Genomic DNA, 24,810 nt, shown 5'->3' on the forward strand with positions numbered 1-24,810 from the left:
TCCAGTGGTTTCCATTATCAGACAAAGAGAGAAAAGCCAGGTAGACATGGTTCGTTGAATAAAAGGCATAGGTGATGATGGAGGTGATGGTAGTCATGGTGGTAGTGGGGGTGGCAGCAATGGTATCAGATGTGATGGTAGAGGATGGCAGTAGTAACATTTTCATTACACTTGGTAGTTTATAAAGCACCTTTACATTAATTATCTTATTTCTTTACATGAGAGGAAAGGATCAAGCCATGAAATAGTTCTCAAACAAGGGCACACTTAAATTTCAGTTTCTCAGGTATGGAAAAGTGGAGGAACTGAAGTCACCTGTTAATTCTGACAAGTTAATTCCGACCGAGAGAAACGAAATGTAGCAACACGTACTATGTGCTTGAATTAAAATAGCATTTTATGTTTACTGTCATTTGTACAGGTGTGACAGCTATAGTGGTTCATACCTATTGATCTCAGTTAGGAGTTCCTCAGGATAACTCTTTTACAAATGTCTTCTTCTAAATGTGTTTTTGACTGTTGTTTTCTCTGTGTTTGGATTCACTGAATATTTGATCTCATCTGCTTCTGGCTTTTAGAAATGCTTCACATGTTTTTCAACGAGTTTATAGTTTTAGCTATATACCTATATGTGTGTAAGATAAATATCTCTATTTCTAACTAATAGAGGGAAATATGAATATAGAAATTAGTAGAAATATAGATGTAGATATAAATGACAGATAGATAGATGACAGAGAGCTATGCAGATGTATAGCTATGCAGATATACAGATATAAACAGTTATATATTCTACCATTTCATCAGATAGGATTTGGGAGAGGAGGGAAAAATTAATGTGTTCAGTTTGTTGTAATATCATATGTTAACCCAATTCTTTCTTCCATTTCTTCTATTGTTTGCTTTTGTTGGATGTAGCATTTATTTTTTAAGTGCAGCTTGAATACAGCTTTGCATTGTGACAGAATTTTTATTTCAGAACAGTTTTCATTGTTTTGTTGCCTTAATCATTGAATTTAAATGTGATTTTTTTTCAAATTTGCGTTTCCTTCAGAATGAAAAAGTGTTATTAAATGAAGGAAATGCTAGAAATGTCAATGTTCGAAGTCTTGTCGGTCTGAAGGTTTTGTTTTACACAATCCTGTTGTCATTATTGCTCTGACTACTAAGCTTAGGGATAATTGGTTCAATTTTAAGTCTAATACAGCTCTCCCACACACTCTTTAATATAAATTTAGTAGATGTAACTGTAAGGCATTTTAAAAAGACATGTTTTAGGAAAGACTCATTTCATCTCTAGATTTATATAACCTACAAGCACAAAAAAGAAAAAGAAAAGAAAAAGGAAAATAAATGGTACTTCTGTCTGTTTTCTATATATTTTAGGTGAATAATGTATGCTTTTTAAAAATTCAGCTGAATATAAAACATGAACAGACATAGTGATTTCTAATTTATTGGTAACTTATTAGTATAACTAACACTAATAATGTCCGTTTGCTTTAGGAACAATTCCATGAATATAAGAAAGTCAATGGAAAAAAAGTCAGTAAGATCATAGAATTCTCCCTAATCCATGGATGGAGAAAACCTAATTTATCTTAAATTATAAAATCTTATAAGTAGATAGCTTTAGGAGGAGTGATTATATAATTTTTATCCAAACTGGGACACTTTTGAGAGGGAAAAGAGGTGCTACCAATTACTATCCCATTTAAACAGACATTAAATTGGAATTCTCCAGGAAAATGAGACATTTAGTTACCATAGATATAGTCATGCTTTTAGGTTCACTGCATCAAATTTTTTTATTTTTATTTTTTTATTTTTTTTAGCTGAGCCATCCTGCCACCTGTTGGCAGCTCAGCGGCTGCTCAGCTCGGGCTGACTCGAACCGCTGTTGCTCAGAGCTCAAACTCTTGAGCGAGCTCTTAACCAACTGAGCCACTCAGCCGGCCCTCACTGCATCAAATTTAATCCATCTTGGAGCTTACCATCACAAGCCTAGTTGGTAATCAGTGCAAATTAGCTCCTTTCAAGGAAATAAGAATAAATGCATCAGAAGAACTATCAAAGCAAAATAATATTGTGTTCTCTTTTGAATCATAAGAAAAGTTGAAATGATTCAGTAATAACCAAAAACTATATCATCAAATTAACCACTTGATTATAGTGGTACTCCTATAACATTGAATTTTTAAAAATATTCTGATTATGAAATGTAGCATAAAAAGAATATATTATAAATATGTAGAGTCTAAAGAAAAAAATTTAGGTGTCACACATTCACTACATACCTTAAAGAGTTGGACATTTTCAGTTTCTTTAAAGTCCCTTGTATTCCCTTCCCTGATCCCACACCCCTACCCCTCAAAAGACTGCTGTCTTAAACTTTGTTTTAATTTTTCCTATGCATTATTATTATTATTATTATTATTATTATTATTATTATTATTTTACCCATAAGCTAGTATCCCTAGGGAATATATTTTGTTTTGCTTTGCTTTGCCTGGTTTTGAAATTCATTTAAGTTGAAGCATGCTATCCTCTTCTTGTTCAACGTTAAGTTTGAGTTCATCTTTAATTCATTTAGCATTAATACCTTAATTTTCACTCATGAATGGTATTTGTTTGTTTGAATATACCACAATTTATATATCCATTCTATGTGAGATGGACAGTAGTGTTTTTTCAAAATTTTGACTATTTTCAATAATGCCTCCATGAAAATTACTGCATGTGGGCCTTAATTCCTAATAGTTTTCTAAATATACCTAGGAGTGAAATTCCGTAATTTTACTATGTGATGCCAAAGCATATTTCATAGTTGCAACAATTAAACACGGACACCAACAGTGTAATAAAAGCTCTTGTTGCTCTGTGCTTTTGCCAACACCTGTATTGTCCAAATTTTTATTTGTACCTGCCTGATGCATTAAGGTAACAGTACTTCATATTTCAACCAAAGTTTGAAATATCTTTTCATAGGTATATTTGCCATTCATGTTTCACTTTGACAAAGGATCCCATTAATGTCTTTTGTTTATTCTTTTATTGGAAGATTATTTGTCTTTTAAATAATAATTCAAAAGTGTCAATTATAATCCATTTTCTGCTCTTACATTTCTTCATCTCCCAGTTTGTGGCTTATTTTTTCTTCATTCCTTAATAAAGAGAAAACTGTAATTTAATCAACATTTTCTTCTGTTGATGGCATTTTTATGTCTTTTTAAAGATATTCCACGGTAATCAATACAATCCTATATTTTCCTCTAAAAGTTTTAAAGTATACATTTCACACTTAAGTCTTTAAGTAGAACATATTGTGTGAATGGTATAACATAGGGATTTGTTTTCCTTTTCTTTTTTCCCCACATGGAAAAATGATTATCCTACTATAATATACTTACTAATTCATACTTTATTCTCTGATATACAGGGCCATCTTAATCGTGTCAGCTTTCCATATGTACATGAATGTGATTCTGAGTTTCTTCCTGGTCATTCCCTGTGTACCCTGAGTTAATCTACTGTGTCTTAGTAGCTAGAACTTTTAACACCACCTAGATCATTCTTTTTGTTTGTTTGTTTATTTTTTTTTTAAATTTGTTTCAGGTGTACAAAGCAATGTAATAATTACACATTTAACCCCCCCATAAAGTGATAACCCACATCCCAAGCTACCTCTGACATCGTATATAGCTGTTACAATACTATTGACTATCTTTTCTATGTTGTACTCCATATCCCGTGACTATATATACCTATATATTTAGTTATAGTTGACATTCAATATTATCCTACTTCAGCTTCAGGTATTTAGCACATTGGTCAGGCATCTACACAGTCTATAACGTGATCCGCCCCCCGATAAGTCCAGTGCCCATCTGGCACCTTACATATTGTAATAACAAGGTATGGTGCCAGATAGGTACTATTGGGTTGTTGGAAAAGTCATGACATATTTTTCTGTTTTTTGTTGCAAAAATGCATCATGACTTTTCCGACAACCCAGTAGATCTATGAGGGTGATAGATGGGAATGAGGTTGGGGACAGAGTGAAAAAGGTAAAGTCATTAAGAAATACAAATTGGTAGTTAATACAGTATCGAGAATATAACCACCTAGGTATTCTTGGCTTTTTGCTCTTTCATGTGGATTTTATAATTAGCTTGTCAGGTTCCGTGAAAACCCTTTATTCTTGGGATTACATTGAGTCTGTAGATAAATTTAGAGATAATTGAAATTCAAATTGAAATTCAGATCTGAATTGATTATGTAAAAGATTTATTTTTTCCTAAGTCAGTTTAAGTAATTTTAACTTTTTCTCAGTAATTTGTCAGTTTTACCTATATTGTTTTATTTGCTGGTGTAAAGTTGATCATAACATTTTCTTATTAGTTCTTAATCTTTGCAGCATCTGTAGTAATTTTATTTTTATTCCTAAGATTGTTTCCCTTTTTTTTCTTGATTACTCTTGCCAGATAATTGTCAATTTCATGAACTTTTTAAATGGACTCGTTGATTCTTTGTTTTATCTTTGTCCTCTAATTTATTAATTTCTGTTCTTATTTTTGTTATTTCTTTCTTGCTTTGAATTTATTATACTATTATTTAGTTTATTAGTTGATTGCTTAGCTCATAACTTTTTTCATTTCAAAACTGAGCACTTAGTTATTAATTTCCCTTTAAGTACTACTTTAACTACATGCCATAAATTTTGATAAGTAGTATTTTTGTTACAATTTATTTTTAAGTATTTTTCCATTTTTTTATTGATTTCCTTTTTGACCTGTGGGTTTATTAATTCCAGGGTTTTGTTAGGTATCCATTCATTACTTCTAACCTCATTTTCAGATACTTTGAAAACAATTTAGCCTTGCTTTATGAACTAGAACATTATCAATTTGCATAAATGTCCATGTGTGGTTAAAAGACGTATTTTCCAGTGGTTGGGTCCAGTGTTTTATGTTCAAATCTTTTACATCTTTAGTTTTTTTGTTTTTGTTTTTCCCTTCACTGCTTGATCTGTCAATTATTAATCTGAGTTAAAATCTCCACTGTGATGGCAAATTTGTTCATTTATACTTGTAGTTTGAAATTTTTTGTTTTATTTATTCAGAAGCATACAGTTTAGATGTGTGATAGGCATCTGGTGCTATGAACATTTTACCACTATCTAGTGACCCAGCTTATTTCTAGTAATGCTTTTACCTTAAGATATATATTTCTGTGATACTAATACAGCGGAAATGGTTTTATTAGGTTAATATTGGCCTGTTATGTTTTTTTGCCAATCCTTTACTTTCAACGTTTCTACATCTTTGTATTTTAGGTATGTCTCTTGTAAAAACATATATTTGCATTTTTAGCAATCTTTTTATCTAGAAAATTTGGTACATTTGCACAGATTATGATGACTTATATAGACTCACTTCTGCTTTTTTTTCTTTATTTTATTGTGTTTGTGTTCTTGTTTCCACTTCATGCCTTCTTTTAAATTGTGTTGGATTCTGTTTTATTTCTCTTGCTTTGCTTTGGATTAGCTTTGTTTCATTTATTTTCCTTTACTAGGTTAGGAATTATTATATTCTATTTGTGATTTTAAAAGTTGCATACACATTTAACTAAATGAAGCCTAAAATTAATGAATATCTTCGTTCTTCTTTCAAAAAATAAAAGACTGTAGAGGGTTTTAACCCCAACTGTTGTTCAAGATTCCACTCTATCTTGTTTTTGTTTTAACATGGACAAAGAAGACATTATTTTTTTATTGCTTTTTAGGAAAATTATTTTTAAATTTACCCTAAAGCTTTGCATACTCTTTACTCACCATTTCTTCTTGCATCTCAGACATTCTTTCTAAGAATCTACATCCTTTTGAACTTTCAAAAGTTTCTTTAGTGATGATCAATTGGCAGTAGCTCTCTCAGTTACAGTTTCACTTGAAAAGGTTTTTATTTTGGTCTTATTCTTGAAAGATATTTTTGCCGGAATTATAAATATAGGCTAACTCTTTCTGTACTTCAAATAGATTATCTTATTCTCTTTTGGCTTAATTGACATTTCTTTATTGTAATCTGTTCTCCCTTGCCTTTTCTAGTTGCTTTTAATATCTTCTCTTTATTATTGATATTTTGTCATTTCACTAAAATGTTACTAGCTTTTTTTTCTTATTTTAATTTATTAAGCTCCTGAATCATGTAATTGGCATACTTCCTCTATTCTGAAAATTTTTCAACTATTATTTCTTCAAAGATTGTGTCTTTCACATTTTCTCTGATTTTTCCTTCTATAAATTAAAAAAAAAAGTATGATAGATTGTCTCAGTTTATCCTTTTTTTTTAAATGATTTTATTGGGGAATTGGGGGAGGGGAGCAGCATTGGGGAATTGGGGAAAGGGGAACAGACAAGTTGCTGTCCTTTTGTTCTTCAGTCTAGTTGTGGAGGATGTTGCTTCACTGGCCCATGTTGGTGTTATCATTGCACTCTTCCCGGGTGAGGTAGTTGCTTGCCGGCCACTGGATGGCGGCTCACTGCAGCTCACGCTGGCTATCAGGCACTCACTGTAACTCATGGCAGCCCACTGCAGCAGGGGCTGCAGCTTGCGGCCATCGCTGGCAACTCATGGCACGCCAGTTCCAGATTGAGCTGTTGTTCAGCCTCTTAGCTATAGAGGGTGCAGCATCACTGGCCCTAATGTGGGATCTGAACCAGGGCCCTGCTGCTCAGATCTGGCGTCCCAAGCCAACTCTTAACCAACGCGCCACTCGGCCAGTCCCGTTTATCCTCTGTTTTTGATAACCTCTCATATTTTTCATTTCTTTGTCCCTTTCTATGCTGTGTCCTGGGTAATTTTTTGAGATAATCTCTGCCATTTTTTTTTCAACTGTATATAATCCCATGGTTCTTGACTAGGGGTAACTTTGCCCATGAGGTGACATTTGACAATGTCTGGAGGAACTTTTGGTTGTCACAACCTGGGGATTGCTACTGGTATCTAGTGAGTAGATACTAAAGATGTTGATAAACATCCCATAATACATAGTGTATCCCTCACAAAGAAGGAATTATCTGACCCAAATTGTTAATAGTGCCAAAGTTGGAAAACCCTGATCTAATCTGTGTTTTAAACTATCCATTGAGTTTTAAATTTCAAGTACTTCATTTTTATTTGTAAAGTTATTTGATTCTTGTTTTTAAAATGCCTGGTCAACTTTGATAGTCTAATTCCTCGTTATACTTTCAATACCCACATTAATCTTTAAATGTATTTGATGCACAATGATTCTAGTAACTGCAGTATTTGTGGGTTTGATTCTACACTTTGCTGTTTCTTCTGACTTTCACTCATGTTGGACCTTTAAAAATGTATTATTTAGTGTGATCTTTACTCCTTGGAAGTTTATCTGTGGCAATTTTTTAAGACCCATGTTAAAAAAATCTGTTATTCAGCAGACCCCCAATACCAGCATCATCTGTAAGCATGTTAGAAATGCAGATTTTCAAGCCCTGCAACAGATCTATTGAATCCGAATGTCTGCATGTGGGACCAAGGAATCTATTTATACATACTCTCAAGTGACTCTTATGCACACTCAGGTTTAAAGATTTCAGAAGTACTGGTTTAAAGTGTTCTTCTAGAGAGGATTTTCTTTTCTTTTCTCAAGCACTTGGAAACATCACCAACCTAAGATCATTTTTTTCAATTATTTTTTGAAGGTGAGAAACATGGAAGTAGTGCCCGTTTTAGTCCAAACTTATATGAGAATGTGGGATTTTGACTAGGAGTTTCTATATAAGACTCCCACCCTCCCCCTTTCTTTCCTTTCTTTCTCTTCCTCCTTTCCCCTTCTCCTTCCACTTCTTTTTCTCTTTTCTTTCCTTCCCTCTTCTTTTCTTTCTTCTCTCTTTTCTCAGAACCAAGCCTAGTCAGGCAAGCCTCTTCTGTGGGGAAGATCTTTTTCTCATTCATCCGCTGAAGGTGGCTTCCACCTGGGATTTTGGCTTTATGTAAAACTCACCTGACCTCCCATTCCACTTGGGCCCAGACATTTAACTTGTGGCCCACTGAAAACCCATGCTCTGGTCTCTCCATAGCCATCAAATATTCCTCTACTAGCTCACACCTCTCCCCCCTACCCCCAATCCAGAATTGCACTTTCTTGTAATTTCTACTCTCCAGTGGTCTATTAGCTCATGTTAGAAACAAAAGCACAGACAAAGTGAAGGCATTTTTTGGATATTTTATCCAGCATTTTAAGTGTCTAAACCAAAGGAAGTTTGTCTTCACACCTAATCCATCATGTTGTCAGAAACAGAAGTCCTCATTTGTTTTTTTAATATTAAAATATTAGTGTGATCTGAGTAAGTGTTAAAATGACTAGCAAACTGTATACTAAACAATAATGTCTGACAACTGACTCATTTTAGTTGCCTGCAGCTACTGTAGAAATGGCAGGGGCAGAGGCAGCCTGTCAGTTACTTAATTATCTCAGTCAGGCAGAGAATTCAATACAGGCTAAGTAATAAATACTGATGCACACGCACATGCCCTCTAGCCAACAAGGTTCCAATGCAGAGTAAGACCCACAATAACTGCGTATTCCCAATGGTTTTAAATAAATAGGTACCCTGCACCAGCAAGAGCTGTATATTATTTTGGTAAGGCAATAAAAAAATTATGTAATTCCCCACGGGCCAACAAAAAAATATTCATTCTTTGAAAATAGCTAGTTCCTGTTCAGTGTTGTTATATGAGCTTTCAGGATCAGTCAGGGTTTCTTCTCACATAATAAGTTTAGATATAGTCCCTCAGGGAAAGGAATGTATGCAATTATAACCTTCAATTAACCATCGGATCTTGGTAACAATATTTTCTAGGTCCCCAGGCAAAATAAAAAAAACAGCTGTTTGAATTAATATTCCAGTTTTTTGCTTCACTTTCATAAAGGAAACATTCAATATATATAATGATCTTACAAAATGCAGGAAAAAAGTAACAAAGAAAGTCAAGGAAAAGTTGCCTGACACTTGAAATTTTCTATTTAGAGACTGTTAGAGAAATCCATGCTGCATAATAACATCATGACATTTTGCAGTTTTAACTAGAGAACTCTGTAGACATTGCAGAGACACCTTATATAAAGATTGCATTGAATGAAATTGTTAGTATCGGAATCTTTCTGACCTTCAAACTTAGAAATTCCATATGGTTCAACCTAGTATTTTGTCTTCCCAGTTAAAATTGATTCTTGCTTATCTGGGAATTCATGAAGTTATGACGAAATGGAATAGAAGCCATTCTGTGGCATAGTGGAGCACAAAAAGGTGATCTGGTAGACATGTTAATAAGAAAGAAGAAATTTAAATATGCCTGCTTTTCTTTCAGGACCATCAACAGAATATGCCAGTGGTGTCAAATTGTGTTTAGATGTTGACTTTTAACTATGACTCTGATACTCTGTGGTTCTTTTCAGCCATGCAGCATTCTTCTGTTTCATTTTTCTCCATTTGTGCTGTATTTCTCTGTGATGTGAATCCATTCTTACCTATTCTGTCATGCCTCCATTTTCTGCTGCTTCTTCACCTTGCGCTGAGCTGTAAGAGGTAAGCTCCACCATAAGACGGAAAATTGACTCCTTTATGTCCATGAAGAATCCTTTGTCCAAGGTATTCATTCCATTACCCTGCTTCTAAAACCAGTACTTTCTGAACTATACTTTGAAAGGGACTTACAAGAAAAATAATTCTCCACAGCCACACCCACACTAGAATGCCTTGAATGCTTTTCACACACACTGTGAAGTCAGTTCTTGTTGCTATGTATATTCTGCTAGGATGCACATGAAAATACTTAGAGCTGTACCTCAACACCTCCTTTAATTATCTGTACATAATATGAACATGACAGCACCCCAGAAATTGGTATTATTTACTGCTATCCTGACTGTAGGATTCCCAAGCCTGATTTCATCCACCAGACTCATGACGGTTATAATAAAAAGGCAATATTTTAATTATTCTATGTCATTATCTCTTAAAGCAGACAATGACATTTCTAAATGTAACTGGGTTTGGCAATTTACGTGTATCAAATTCATCAGATAAGAACCGACCTGCCCTTAATGAGTTTATGGGAATTATTTTTATATTGATCCCAATTCTATTTCCACACTTAGATTAGGATTTCCTAGGATAATATCTAGGATTTCCTAAGATAATATCTAACTGATAATATCTAAGTTTTATCATAAGTTTTTGAAAGCAGAGAATTGTAATTGCTCATTTAAAACACCTGGAACTTCCTAAATGAAACCACTTTTTTCTAAAGAAGACAAGCCAAAGACCATAAGAAGCCTCACATAGCACAATGTGGGTTGTTCGTTCATCTATTGTTAATGCTTTCAGTGCCATCTAATAGTGAAGGACAATAAGAAGATCCTTTGCCCCATAGATTTGAGTTAGTCTTAGTTTCTCCATTGTTAATCCTAATGGAAACAGGATTCGTAACATAATGCCATTTCCAGCAGCAGTGTTTTTTCTGTTTTCCTAGCATTGAGCAACAAATCCCATTGCTTTATATAGGGAATGTGTCAAAATGTAGCAGGCTAAGCATAAATCGCATCACTTGTCTTGCCCTACAGACTGGAATTCATTTCCAGAGACACATGTTCCAGCCTTTTCCAGAGACAGATTAGCATATCTGAGATGTTTAGCAAAATACATTCTTAACACAAGAAAAGAGTGTAGATATTTAGCCTGTATGCTATGACACCACAATATTGATAAGGTTTGATGTAGAAAGTTATTTGACCTTGGCAGTCTCAAGTCTTTCTATCCCTGTGACCTACTACCAAGCCTTGGTACCAACACAGTTCATGATAGATTCTCTTCATTAATGTCCACCTTTTATTAATGATAGACTCTCACCATTATTGTTCATCTTGTATTCTGCCTTTTTCCATGGATTAACTTTGTGTGTCTTGGCAATACATCATATGCTTTGTAAAATTAAGTTTGTTCAAAAATATATTTCTTATTGGAATTCTTGATGGCTTCATTTAAGTTGTAGTCAATGAGAAAATACTTAATGGGCTCACTTACTTGAATCCTCCAGTGTTGTTGAGATACTGTGGTATTCAAAAGTATGAAGTAACCAACCAAAGTATGAAGTAGCCCGAAGAGGGAGAGAGTTAGGAAGACTTCCTAGAAAAGGTAACTAAGCTGAATATTAAAAGTGGGAATTTACCAAATGGAAAAGAGGTTTAAAGGCTCTGCAAGCCATGGAAACAACAAATGGAAAGGTATGAAGTGTCTTATTTGGGAGACTATTACCAGTTGACATAAGTGGACCACAGAGCATTTAGGATAGAAAGGGAGATGAACCAAATGACATAGGTTGGGTATCCTTTCTATTTTATGATTGAAGTAAATGGAGCCTATAATAGATTTTAAATGGGAAATGATGTGATCATACGTTTGTGTTTTAGAAGATAACTTTATGATAGTGGAAAAAATTACACCTCATTTAAAAAATATATCAAAAGGAGGACATTATTTCTAGATGAGAGGGTTTTTATGATTAAGAATTAAAAATCATAAAAATTAATTGGCATGAAATTGATACTCTGTATATATTAGCCCCTATTTTAACATTACCATTAAAGTATTGTTAAGAATACTATTGCTTGAAATGAAGGAAAATGCTTCAATTTGAAAATCTGTGGTTACTAAGCAACCTATGGTTATTAGGTAACTCTGAGGTGATGGCTAATATTATGATGTATTTTTTCAAATTGGCACAAGTCAAAATACACATTAATTGTTGATGTATGTATTTTTTGTGACCTTTCTTCTTTCATTAATTTTTTTTCTTTTTTCTTCTTTTTTAGCTTGTAAGGAGTTCAGTAGATATCTGATCCTTACCAGTTTTTGGGTGTCAACTGAAAATTGTTTCTTCTTTTATTTTTTTCAAGCATATCTTGACATGGCAAGATGGAGTCATATTTTTATTTTCCCAAAGAAATGCTCTTGTTTTTCATTTATCCGTTAAATAATTTCTACTTTGTCAGGCATTTTCAATTAAAGCCATGCTTATTTAAGCAGAATTTGGTTTGTTATTCATGACAAAGTAGAGGGAAAAAAAGACTAACTCAGCAAAATCTCAAAAGTGGTTTTTTAAATTAAATTTATTGGGGTGACAATGGTTAGTAAAATTACATAGGTTTCAAGTGTACAATTCTATAATGTATCATCTATATATCACATTGTGTGCTCCCACCCAGAGTCAGTTTTCCTCCCATCACCATATATTTGACCCCTTTTACCCTCCTTTTCTTACTAGCCAAAATGTGCTAGAGTAGTTGTACTTCTTGAAGTGTGCGGATGGCCAGAGATAATAGATTTTTGTTGGCACAAACTCACTATTGACACTCTTGGTTAATATAAGACTAGTTCTAGAAATTGAATATGTGTTCACTTTAAGTAGGTTTAAAAAAGCTTCCTATTTAAAAACTTATTAAAAGTTATTTCACTCTCACACTTAAATCCCATCTGCCTCTTTAATATGCAAATTGAGTCATGAAATTACTTGAGATTCTGCAAAAGGAGAAAAATAAACACAGAAACCTCCTTAAAATGTTTAATTCTTCAATATCCCAATTTGCCTTCATGGATTCATTCTCCGGATTCCCCATTGCTGTGTTAATGACACCAACACTGCCCTGGGAAATATGGCTACACTGAATTAAAACACAGGGACTGAAATAAACTAAGAGTGCCTAGTAATTCCCTTTAAGGTCAATTTGCTGTTCATTAATCCCACATCATTCTTTCTTTAACCGCCTGACTCAGGAAGCGCCTGTGGTGGCCAGAGCTGCACTGTTCCTGGAATGCGCACGTTTTGTTCACCGCTGCAACCGTGGCAATTGGCCAGAGTGGATGAAAGGGCATCACGTGAATATCACCAAGAAAGGCCTGTCCAGGGGACGGTCTCCAATCGTGGGCAACAAGCGGAACCAGAAGCTGCAGTGGAATGCTGCCAAGCTTTTCTACCAATGGGGAGACGTGAGCTTTTGATTCTCTTCTATAAACATTAGGGGACTTGAGTAAAGTGAAGATGTTTTGTGTTTATGTTTGTTTGTTTGTTTCAGAGACAATGTACTGAGTATCTGTTATGTACCAGACACTGAACAAAACATTTTAGGGGGATATAATCTTAATGCATTTATTTCTCCCAGTAAACCTCTGACATTAAACATTATTATCTCTTCTCTCTCCTTCTCTGGTCCTCTGCTTTCTTCCTGTCTATAAATGTGTAGTCCCAGGATATCTTATAATTGCTTCCTGTATAATTTCCCCCAAGGGTTACATTGCTTCCCGTGTTTTCTAATGTTAACTGTATGCCAGTGGTGAAGACTTCTCTATCCATAACACTCTTCAGATCCCAGGCTGGCATTGCCAACTGCACCCTGGAGGCATTCACTTAATGTTCAATCTGACCAAAATAAAACCCTCCTCCCCATATAAACACATCCCCATTTGCAAAACCCCCCCCAAACTTTCTATTCTTATTAATGGTACCACCATCATCTAAGATGGCAGCCTTTGAACATATTCCAAACCTTCCGTTATTGGTTTCACCTTCTCCATGTCACTAATGCCCTTTTAGGTCAGATCTTCTGTAACTTCTCATCTGGATGACTGAAGTCTTTTCTTATTTGGTCTCCTCCCCACAGCTCCCCTTATCTGACTGATCCTACACACTGCCAGTAAAATGATCTCCGTAGGGCATAGCCCATCTCAAAGCAGAACATTCATCCTTATCTCCCAGCCTCCAGACTTACCCCTCCAATTCATTCTGCAAACCAAACTGCTGTCAGAATGATTATGCAAAAATGTAATTCAGATTGTATTTCTTCCCCACTTGTAATGCTGCAGTGGTCCTCCTTTTCCCTTGGGATAAAACCCAAATTGCTTAGCTTGGAATCACTGCTCTCTCTACAGCCTGTGTTCAAACCATACCAAGATTATGGATGATGAATTCAAATGAACTGATGTATCTAAGGAATATCTATCTATCGTCTATCTATCTCAATCTTTTGCATCTAAGAGGTGTTCAATAGTAATAAGTTGCTACATTAATTTTTGAAAGCAATATACATGGGTTGTCTACATGTCTAGGCAGTGTCCCTCAAATGAGTGACAAGGGCTCTCTTCACACAGAAACTACCTTTTACCATCCTTCAGAATGCAAAATGAAGTTCAGCTTCAAAAACTGTAGGATCTAGTCTCAGTTTACTTTCCAGCACTCCTGCGCATTATTTCCTCTCACAAAACTGTGCTTCAACCAAGTGGCTTATTAGTTAGTCTTTAAACACATCAGTTTATTTCCCTGACTATGGATCTTTTGGAACTCTTTATCTGGAATATCTTCTCTCCCCTTTCCCCAATACTGAAAACACCAATTCTTTAAAATATACAGCATAAAGACTTTCTAAATCTAAACTCTCCATCGTCTGAACTCATAAACCTCTGAAGTCTTTCACTGACACTTAATGTTTTATTTTAGTACATTACTACCTGCCCCAATAGACTATAAGACCATTGAGGGAAAGAGAAAAGACATTGAAATAGACACCCTATCTGTGTTTGAATCCCAGTTCACAGCTTGCTGAGGGACCGTAAGTCTTTCAAGTTCTCTAACCTTCCCAATTCCCAGACAGTGATCCTTCTGTATAAAGGTTTATAATTTACTAGGTCACATTAAACAAAGGTACTGTTGTACTATAACAATGTATTCAACTTTTATTTTTTATTTATGACCTAAAACATTACCTCACTTAATAAACATTTGATGAATGAAGAAAGGAATAAACATGTCCCTAAGGCATTTTTCTAGCCTTGGAAGAAACATAGAGCTCTAAATTATTATTTAGACATTTAGTATTATCCCAGACAAGTTCATTTCTTTAGCATCCCTTCCAGGTTTATGAACTGTGGATTTAACTTAAATTGCTTATTTTCAACATCCTGGAATGATCATTATAGACTTTTCCCTCTTTGGATCTCACTATTAAGTTTGTTGGCTCCACTCCAGACTCCTCCTTTTGAGGGGATCGCCATAATAGTAGTATCAGGACAAGGCTTTTTGTTGAGGTGGTGGTTTTTGTTTTCATGTTTCATTTTATTTGCTTAAAACTTCTCAGGTTAGTGGCTAAAATTTAAGATCCTGCAATATCTTTTTGCACTACTTTCTTTCTCATCGATGTGGTTTTTGTTATTTCTCACTTAATTCTAGAATTTAAGGAGCCCTCCTTGTTTTCAGGTAACCAAGATTGTTAAACAACTTGTGTTTTTATTTAAAGAATTCTGGACATATTTTTATATGCCAGTTTCCAGTAGTAAGTCTACTTTCTTTCACGTCCAGAATTTAAATAGTTGAAAAGAATGATACAGAAAGAAAATAGAAAATGAGCTGGAATTTTGTTCTTACTCATATGCAGAGTAACCAAACTGTCAAACTCCAAGTTCAGTGGTCATTTTAGCTTTTTCCCTAACTTTTCTTCCTATATCTGTGTGTCTTCCATTGTTGCAGACCTTGTATAATTGGAATATAAAACAAATTAGATAGAGGTAGTATATTTTATTTCTTCTTATGAAAAATTCCTTTTTGTAAATCAGACAATGGTGCATGATGATTCAGAGGAACAGATAGCAAGTATTATCTCTATGAATACCTTGTAAAAATTGTCCATGTGCTGAGTTATTAAAAGTCATATTTCTGACGTTGATGTTGGGTACTCTGCAAAAAGAATAGTTAGTATTTCTTATTAATTCATAGAGTATAATGGAGGAGAGAAAAAAGTCTATAAAAAAGCCAATAAATGCATACATAACAGCAGATATAAGTAAAATTACAGTACCAGAATTCTTGCCAACCTCCAAACTCATTAGCACGACAGTGACATTCTCATAAAATAGCGTAATCAGAAACACTCTGAGGAACTGTGACTTTTTATGTTTTACTGCAACAAATTCATCCATTAAAGACCACGTACTCCCTTAGATGAAACCTATAAAATAAATGACTTTTAAGTAAATGAAAATATTTTCACTGAATAAATGGAAAATTTTTTGTATGAGTATACAAAGGTTTCATTCCAGTTCCTACAAGTCTTTGGACTAAATGACCTTGGAGATAGCATCAATGCCTTCCATCTCTGGGTTTCCACTTTGGAAACATGATGGTAACAACATGATAACATACAGAAGAGACTTATGCTGCAAATAGTTCCCATTAACTGGTTGTTTATGTCCTCCTCTGTTATGAGCCTCTTTTGCAGTCTGACATACTTTGTGTTGTTTCATTCTTTTTCTCCCCATGGTAGGCAATTGGCGTCCGATTGAATGAGCTGTGCCATGGGGAAAGTGAGAGTCCAGCCAATCTGCTGGGTCTCATTTATGATGAAGAGACCAAGAGGAGGCTGAGAAAGGAGGATGAGGAGGAAGACTTTTTAGATGACAGTAAGGAGACTCCCTTTACTACAAGAACCCCTGCTTGTAAGAACCTCTGCTTTAGGAGAACTTAATATTTCTCTTTCCTTTTTCATATTCTTGCCACCTTCCCATATCTCCCCACTGCGCCTTTCCCCCTATTCCCTGTGCATGGTTGTAAAGCATGTGCAGAAAGCCACACAAAGGACAGGACTAGAGCCAGAAAGACAAGACTATAGACAAGGGCAAAGAGATGCATGCAGGTCATGTGGAACGTCCATTGCTTTGTAATCTCTGAGCCTTACTGTTATACAAAGATCAGTATTCAGCCTCTCAGAAAATTTTCTTGTGGAAAATTACTGTCTCAGAAGACGTTTGGTCAGGTTTTGTGTTTTATTATTGCTTTCGGAGATTAAAAAATAAACAAGTTAGACCAATCAGAATTGAACATGAAAAACTTCCCAAATCACCAACGTATTGAAACATTTAAACAGAGTATAGTGTACAGCACTTAACGTGAAATTGAAATATTAAAAGTTTCAAATTGTTGGAACGATGAATGTGTTCTGTAGTCTACTTACTTATTAAAATTATAATTGAGTCCCATCAGAGAAGAATAAAGACAAGGAGATTCCTGTACACCCCTCTCCAGCACCATTTTGTGCATATATGTGTTTTAAACTATACACGCTTGTATGTATGTGCACCGCGGCCTTTATGGAGCATAACATTCCGATATGATTATGGAATTAGTGTCATTATTTGATGAAGACAGTGGAGCCTCTTCCTCTTGACCTTCCCTAGTGGTAGGAAACCCAAGCTCCCTGATTATATCTTAAGGGTTGTCCTTAGTTAAGTGATGCCAAACCTACTGCATCCTTTTAGTCATGAAATATAAAAATATGACTAGGCTGGAACATTGGACCAAACTAAATAATAGTCAAAGAAAATGTATTGTGCTCTTTTCCACTTTTATAACAAAGTGTTTTTTCGCAATTTTTTTTCATTTTGCTCTTTCTCAGACCTTATCAAATCAGAGCAAATCTTCCTGACTTAGCTGTTGACAAAACACTAAATTCTGACATCAGTCTTTCAGCCTAATGGTGAAAGTTGCCCAAAAGATCCCCTTAAGTTCACAGGAGTCTAGACTATCCTAGAATGACGCATGGAATTGGGTCTGATCCATTGGAGGACTTCAGGATTATCCAGTAATCACAGAACCGACTGAAGTCCTGCCAAAAGGCACCCCCAAACTGTTCTGGATCCCCCAGGGGAACTTTAGAACAGAGGAGAACCAAAACAACATTAGATGGATGTGTCCTTATAGACCAAAATGATCTTGCATCTCCATGAGACCACATAAGTACTGTTTACCAATATGTTATGCCCGGTATATTAGCTTTTCGATGAGATCGTGTATTACTCAATCCTTGTTCATTATAACAGAATGTTTCAGATGATGGTTATGACAGACCCTGGACTAAGACCAAGCTCATTGTCTATAGGACGGACAAGAAGAATCTAGATGAACTCCTCAGGAGTAAAAGGACAGATCCATAAATTTATACTGAATCTCTAGTGTTTAATTATTTCTAGAAAAACTGGTGCATATCCAGGCAATTTCTAGAGAATCATATAGCTTCCATCGAACATAAGATTGGAATGTCTGGTTTAATTCCAAGCACAAGTCAATACATCGCTTGTCTTGCATGTAAAAGATAGTTGCAGGCAAGTACCAGTCTGCAAATTCTAGAGGAGTTTCTCCCTTCCATCTTAATAAGAGGCAATGTCCACCTATTACCTTTGGAGAGAAAATAATGATTTTTATAAGGAAGTAATAGCCAGATATTTTCAGAAAGACCATGATTTCCACCTACTGTTAATATAAACCATGAAGTATATATTCTGTTCAATTAAGAAAGCCTAATACATGGGAAATATTTTAGAAAGATATTTAGGAATGATGATATGTAATATTATTTGCTTGGTGACTTGATTCATTCAAAATAGGCAACTATTTTCTTTCTTTTATGAGAGACAAAACTCTATACGGTTTGGCCTTCTTTCTGAATACTGATAAATAATCAGTATATTTCTGCATGCTTTGGGATGACATGTGTCTGAGAACTAATTCTGAGAAGAAAGTCTCTATGGTGTCACCTTGCCCATTATCTGTCTTTAGAGAAAAATCCATTACTTGATCTATGATTGATACAATGCTTTACTCATTCAAAGACCAGTTTTTTTAGAACAAGGGAAAATATTTGCATGCTTCTAGTATAGCCGTACCTTACTATGACAGGCTAGCTTGTATTAACTGGATGATATAGGTGATTAAGTATGTCTTAACTAGGCTGCAAAAACACATCTGGACTAGAGCTGAAACAACTTCAGTGCCCTCAAACATTGAGAGATGTCTCTCATTAAATGAACCAAGAGGATTTTTGTAGTTTCAAATTGAGTTTATAGTCTAAATCTGATTGAATACCAATGTGAAAATCTTGCAAGACTGTTTTCCCATTACAGTTTTCATTAAAAGGCTTTCTAGCTTAGTGGGGCTGTGTTTTGTAACTCTCTGAGGCTGTAAGGAGAATAATTTAGTTCTTATTGATTGCCATTTTAATTCTGAGGCATTTGTTACAGAATTACAAAATGGAAGAAGAGAGAGGTCGGTAGTAATGCACAGATTACACTAAAAGGAATAGGTACATTAAACATGTATAGTTGACATTCTCATATGCACTTTCATTTTGGACATGTTTAGGTAACATTCTCATATGCGATTTGGTGTTACACATTTGTAGCTATGTCCATCAAACCTTACCTCTCTGTATTTTTTTATTAGTTTGTTTACTTATGAAAGAACTCTTTCATTCCATAGGTACTGTGAACCCCTCTAAATGTGGCTGCCCCTTTGCCTTGAAGATGGCAGCGTGCCAGCTTCTCCTGGAAATTACCACCTTCCTGCGAGAGACCTTTTCGTGTTTGCCCAGACCACGCACTGAGCCCCTGGTGGTAAGTAAAGTATGCGTGTTAATAATCAGGCTACATGAAGAGGCCAGGCATGTGACTAGGTTTTGAGTATTCACAATTTCTTCAAATGCCCAACGGCCAAAGGTATCATGTAATTTAAAATTCAACCAAGAGATTTTTCATATATAAAAATAAAATCTGTTTTCTCTATTAAAAAATAACTCTAAAGTTGACTTTGAAATCACTAAAGCTAGCACAACTGGAGCAAATATTTGGTTGATCACTATCACTTACGCTAGGTATGTCTAAGAATGTGTAGATTCCTTTACTCTGCAAACTATGAGGAGGTTTAATGGCCAGCATTTTCCAGAAATTTCTGAAAGATTTTTTTTTTATACTAGCTGCTCATAAATCCATATAGAAATGTGCTTTCAATGAGCTTTCTTGTTTAAGTTATGGGCAAAAAAGACTTGTTTAAGCATCTAGCATGTAAACATCCCAAAACATGTATTATTTTCCTATAGCATTTCTTAAGGATAGGCAGAAAAAGACACACACATACACACACTCACAGAAACACACAGTCACACACAGTCACACACGGACACACACACACACACACACACACACACACACACATACACACACACTTCTACCATCAGGGCCTGATTTGTTTAACAGAACATAAAAACACTATGCTCTGTTAAAAACACTAGTCCTCACAGAGCATGTGGGACAGAGACACACCTCAGACCTGATTAAACTTGGCCCTCAATTCTCTAATAGGCACCAAGTTTCCAGTGGTTCTTTCATCATAGGCAATCATTATCAAGCCAGAACTGAGGAACTAGACAAGTTCTTTTTTTTTTTTTTTTTTTTTTTTACACAAAGCTTACACTACTCTACCAGCAAAATCATTACACTACAGTCTGTGTGCTTTCATTTAAGTGGATTTTACAGTCCACCAGCTTTCCTGCTTTTTTAAACCAAACTCGGCAAGAACAAGGCCAGACCCTAATCCCAACGGGCCCGAAAGAATTTGTGCTCCGGTACCCTGAGCAGCGCCTCTCCCTCTGGCTTTCCAAGGTCTGGAAAGCCCATTTCCTCACACGCTAAAACATAAAATGGATATTTTTAAGTTGGAAACATGTACGTGTGAAATATATGTTTCAAAGAGAAACATGCCCACATTTGGAACGTGAAGCTGCATCATTTGGGTCCTGAAAAAAGCGGCTTTTCTTATGGCTCTTATTTAATTTCATATTAACCTGGGCCTTTACTTTTCTGAATTATTACCTTCACTGTTATATTCAGGCCATTCTATAAAATCAAATCAAGGCCACCAATCAACACATGCATTTAAAGTCCAGTGCGACAAAATATCTGCTCTTTACGAATCTGTCAGAGTTAGCCTATCAACATTCTAATGATACTGAAGTCTTCATAAAAGAGCAGTAGTGTATCGACTTTTAAGATTTCAGCTATTGGTCACCATTTTGATCCATTGTGATTAAAAAAAACAAGAATATTAGAAGTTCAAATCAGTTATTTTTGTTTTCCCTTCAACTCCATAAGGCTATACTTTAATGGCCCTTGTTGTAACAATTTTTTTTTAATTAACCAAATCTTTTAAAAATTGCTGTGTAATCAACTGACAGACTAATAGGAAATGCCAAGAAATTAAGCTAAACAGAGCCTGCAGCCATTCAATCAATGAGAAGAAAGTTTTCACTGCTTTTAATAAAGTCTTAGAAATCTTTTATTCATTACATTAGCATTTTCACTGTCAAGTGTAGGCTTATGTATTGTATTGAGATGTGGCCTTTATAAAATAAATTGCAAAGAAGCTTTTCCTCATGTCTAATCTATTTAACAATAGTTGATGATAAAAAATAATAATAAAAATAAAGTCAAGTCATATTCTAACGTACTATAGAAAGAACAGTGAGTGTCATAAAACTGTTTTACCAACACAGAAGCTGCAGATGCTTGAAATTGTTTTTTAAGAAATTGTACTAAATAGTGAATCTAACAGGCTAAGCATAAATACCATCAAAATGAAATATTCTAAAGTTTTAAAACATTTCTGCAAGGGTATTTATAGATCTTTGGTGTGTTTTATTAGTTCAGTAACATTTTTAATAACAGTAAAAATAAAGCTCTATCCGAATACACAGAATAATAAAAGAATATTATAGTAAAATAATCACATTAAAAGCTATAAATATTCTGAGGTTTGAAGATGGGAGATTAGGAACATACACTTTCTACCAAGAAAAAAAAATCTTTCTGATAGAATTATCATGAGGCCATTTTTAAAGCTGAGATATGAAATATTTGTTTGAAAAGGCCATTTACATGCAAAAAGGGGGTAAAGAAAGCAGAAGAACCTTAAATACAATAATTACAATAAAAGTTAATTTGTTTAACCAGAGTTATTTCTAAGACAGGGTCAGGAAATCGCAGGAGGCCACTTACTTCATTGGTGGGGAATGAAGATAAAAGAAAAAGAAAAAAAATGACATAAAAAAGTATTAAAATGTACTGAAAATACATTTTTTTCCAACTTAATTTTTTCCCAGCTAGGTCTTTGGATTCAACTTAATTAATGTGCTTTTTTTCCCAAAACAACTTCTGGTAGCATTTTTAGTTATAAAATGACTTTCATAAACCGTATAAATAACTAATGTCATAAAAAAGAAGCAGTTTTTACAAGATTTATAATCTAAAAGAGCATAATAATCAAATTTTTCTCTAAATATTAATTTCCAAGCTTGAGAAGAATAAATATTTTTAAAAGAATTTTGTTTGTAAAACCGCTGATCTGTTTAAATATTTCCTAGTTGAAATAGTGAAACCAATAACCAATGACCAAACAACATGGAATTAAACAAATAATTCCTATTCAATGCACAGATGAGTTCATAATAAAGAAAAAAGCCGTTAAGGAAGTCTCTGTGCATCTACATTCATTCATTAGGGAAAACAACATATTGAATGTTTGTGCAAGAGTGCTAGAAACGGTACCAACTGCACCAATAGGATTTAGCAAATTGAGTTATAAAGAATATACTGTGGTACATTTACACAATGGAGTATTACTCGGCCATAAAGAAGAAGGAAATCTTGCCATTTGCAACGACATGGATGGACCTAAAGAATATTATGCTAAGTGAAATAAGTCAGACGGAGAAGGACAAATATCATATGACCTCACTTATATGTAGACTCTAAAGAACAGAATAAATGAACAAACAAAATAGAAATAGATTCAGAGACACAGGGGAAAAAAAACAACTGATGGTTACTAGCTGGGAGAAGGGTAATGATGGGGGAGAAGGTAAAGGGATTAGAATGTACAAATTGGTAGTCACAATATAGCCCTGGGGATATGAAATACAGTTTGGGGTATATAATCAATAATGTTGTAAAGATTATGTAGGATACCATCTGGATAGTGGACTTACCAGGGGGAACACTTCATAGACTGTGTAGATGCCTGACCAATGCGCTATACGCCTGCAACTGAAGCTGAATAATATTGAATGTCAACTATAATTATATATATATATAATTTCATATATATATATATATATGGAGAGAGAGAGAGAAAGAAATGTATATACATTTTAAGAAAGGAAAAAATTGTATTAAAATTGTAATCATTTGATTAAAGCCATCTTTTGAGTGAACATCATACTACACATTGCTACGTAATTCATTCAACTTCGAAAAGTAATACATAGATAACATCTCTTAAAATGTGTATACTTTTTTTGGCACCCTCAGTGTGTGTGTGTGTGTGTGTATGGTCACAGGATGTGGAGTACAGCATAAGGAGTATAGTCAGTGGAATTTTAACAGATATATTCGATGTCAGAGGGGTAGTAAATTGGGGGGGGGATTATCACTTTGTGAAGGGTGTAAATGTCTATTACATTGTTTTGTTCACCTGAAACTATAATAATGATAATAATAATAATAATAATAATAATAATAATTTTTAAAAAAGGAATATACTGCTGAATTCCAAATGTTCCTAAAGTAAAAAAAAAAAAAAGAATCAGAAGCAAAATACAAGTCACATATATGAAGACTAAATTGATGAATATTTATTGAGAGTAAGACTACAAACAAGGTGGTGTGATAGTTGTAGGGGTGGGGGTGGGGGTGATACAGAGATGAATATATTTTAATAGGAGAACTGACGTATAAAACTATGTCCTGAAGCAAAATATAAGAGTGGTCCCAAGAAAGGAGCAGAGGGCCATGGATGGCTAAAGAAGGGACTGGAAAAATAGAACGAATCTTCCTGAAGGAAGTAACATTTGAATGTAGCTTTGAAAGAGAGGTGGGATTTTGACAAATCGGTAAATCAAGAAATTGGGAAGAAATTTGAGAATCAGAATTGTTATTATATTATTACATTTTGTCCCAACTAAGAAATTTATCTAATTAAATTAGGCTACCAAAATACAGTAGATTAGGTTATATTTTTCCCTAAAAGGGATTAATTTCAGAGAAGCAATTATATCCCAGAATATTTTTTGACTCTGTGAAATAGATTCCATGTAGTTCTTTATTTTTCTAGATGTGATATAATTTTCTGAGTACCAAAGTGCAATTTCTGTTCTTAGTCTAAGGGGAAAGGAAGAAAACAATACGTAGAGACTAAAATTAATTTATTAATTAACAATGAAAAGCACAAGAGTTTTATCTTGGTGAAAGCTGAGAATTTAAAATACTTTTTGTTTTCCATACCCACTTGAACCACAAGGCGTATGATGTTATAATTAGAATGCTGTGTAAAAATAAAGTTGGCATTATATGTATATTTTTATTGATCAGATCCTCCAAAAGTGTTCTCTAGATTAGTAATTAAATGTGATCTTCAGCATGAACACATCTCCATTCACAAAACAGGGCAAATTTTCAGATCAAATTTTCAGTTTGGGGCCTCCCAGGCCCAACTCCTGCTAAATAACACCCCTCATGGCTGATTTAGGGTATGGGTTCATTCTGTTTATAAGCTGAAAGTAATGGAAGCCCCTATACTGAGGTCCTCCTAGAATGGAGTGAGACTTGCTACCAATGTATTATCCTGTTTTGAGCCTCTGACCATCACACATGGGCCTGAACCTGAACTTCCTTTCCCCACTTGTTTGCTGAGCAAACTGTATCCTCTAACGTAACTCCAGCATCACCTCTGTATTTACTTTCTATTTCCGCTGTAACAAACTACCACAATTTTAGTTGTTTAAAATAGCACAAACATGTTATAGTTCTGGAGATCAGAAGTCTGACACAGGTCTCACCGTGCTAAATCAAGATGTTTGTCA

The 24,810-nt window shown here is 34.6% G+C and overlaps 1 protein-coding gene across 11 annotated transcripts in view; it reads left to right on the top strand.

The window, feature by feature from the left end:
- The window catches only part of UNC80 (unc-80 subunit of NALCN channel complex), a 199,204-nt gene that overhangs the window by 70,418 nt on the left and 103,976 nt on the right, over positions 1 to 24,810 (top strand). For 7 of the 11 annotated variants that reach the window (XM_019656896.1, XM_019656903.1, XM_019656897.1 and 4 more), the window contains exons 23-25: positions 12,857 to 13,069; positions 16,393 to 16,564; positions 19,380 to 19,513. In XM_019656896.1, the coding sequence (XP_019512441.1) occupies positions 12,857 to 13,069; positions 16,393 to 16,564; positions 19,380 to 19,513 (519 nt within the window). The remainder of the gene's footprint in view (positions 1 to 12,856; positions 13,070 to 16,392; positions 16,565 to 19,379; positions 19,514 to 24,810) is intronic. The other 4 variants (XM_019656900.1, XM_019656906.1, XM_019656904.1 and 1 more) reach the window with 1 other exon arrangement.

This window comes from Hipposideros armiger, unplaced genomic scaffold (genome assembly GCF_001890085.2).
Source record: "Hipposideros armiger isolate ML-2016 unplaced genomic scaffold, ASM189008v1 scaffold_268, whole genome shotgun sequence".
Classification (NCBI taxonomy): domain Eukaryota; kingdom Metazoa; phylum Chordata; class Mammalia; order Chiroptera; family Hipposideridae; genus Hipposideros; species Hipposideros armiger.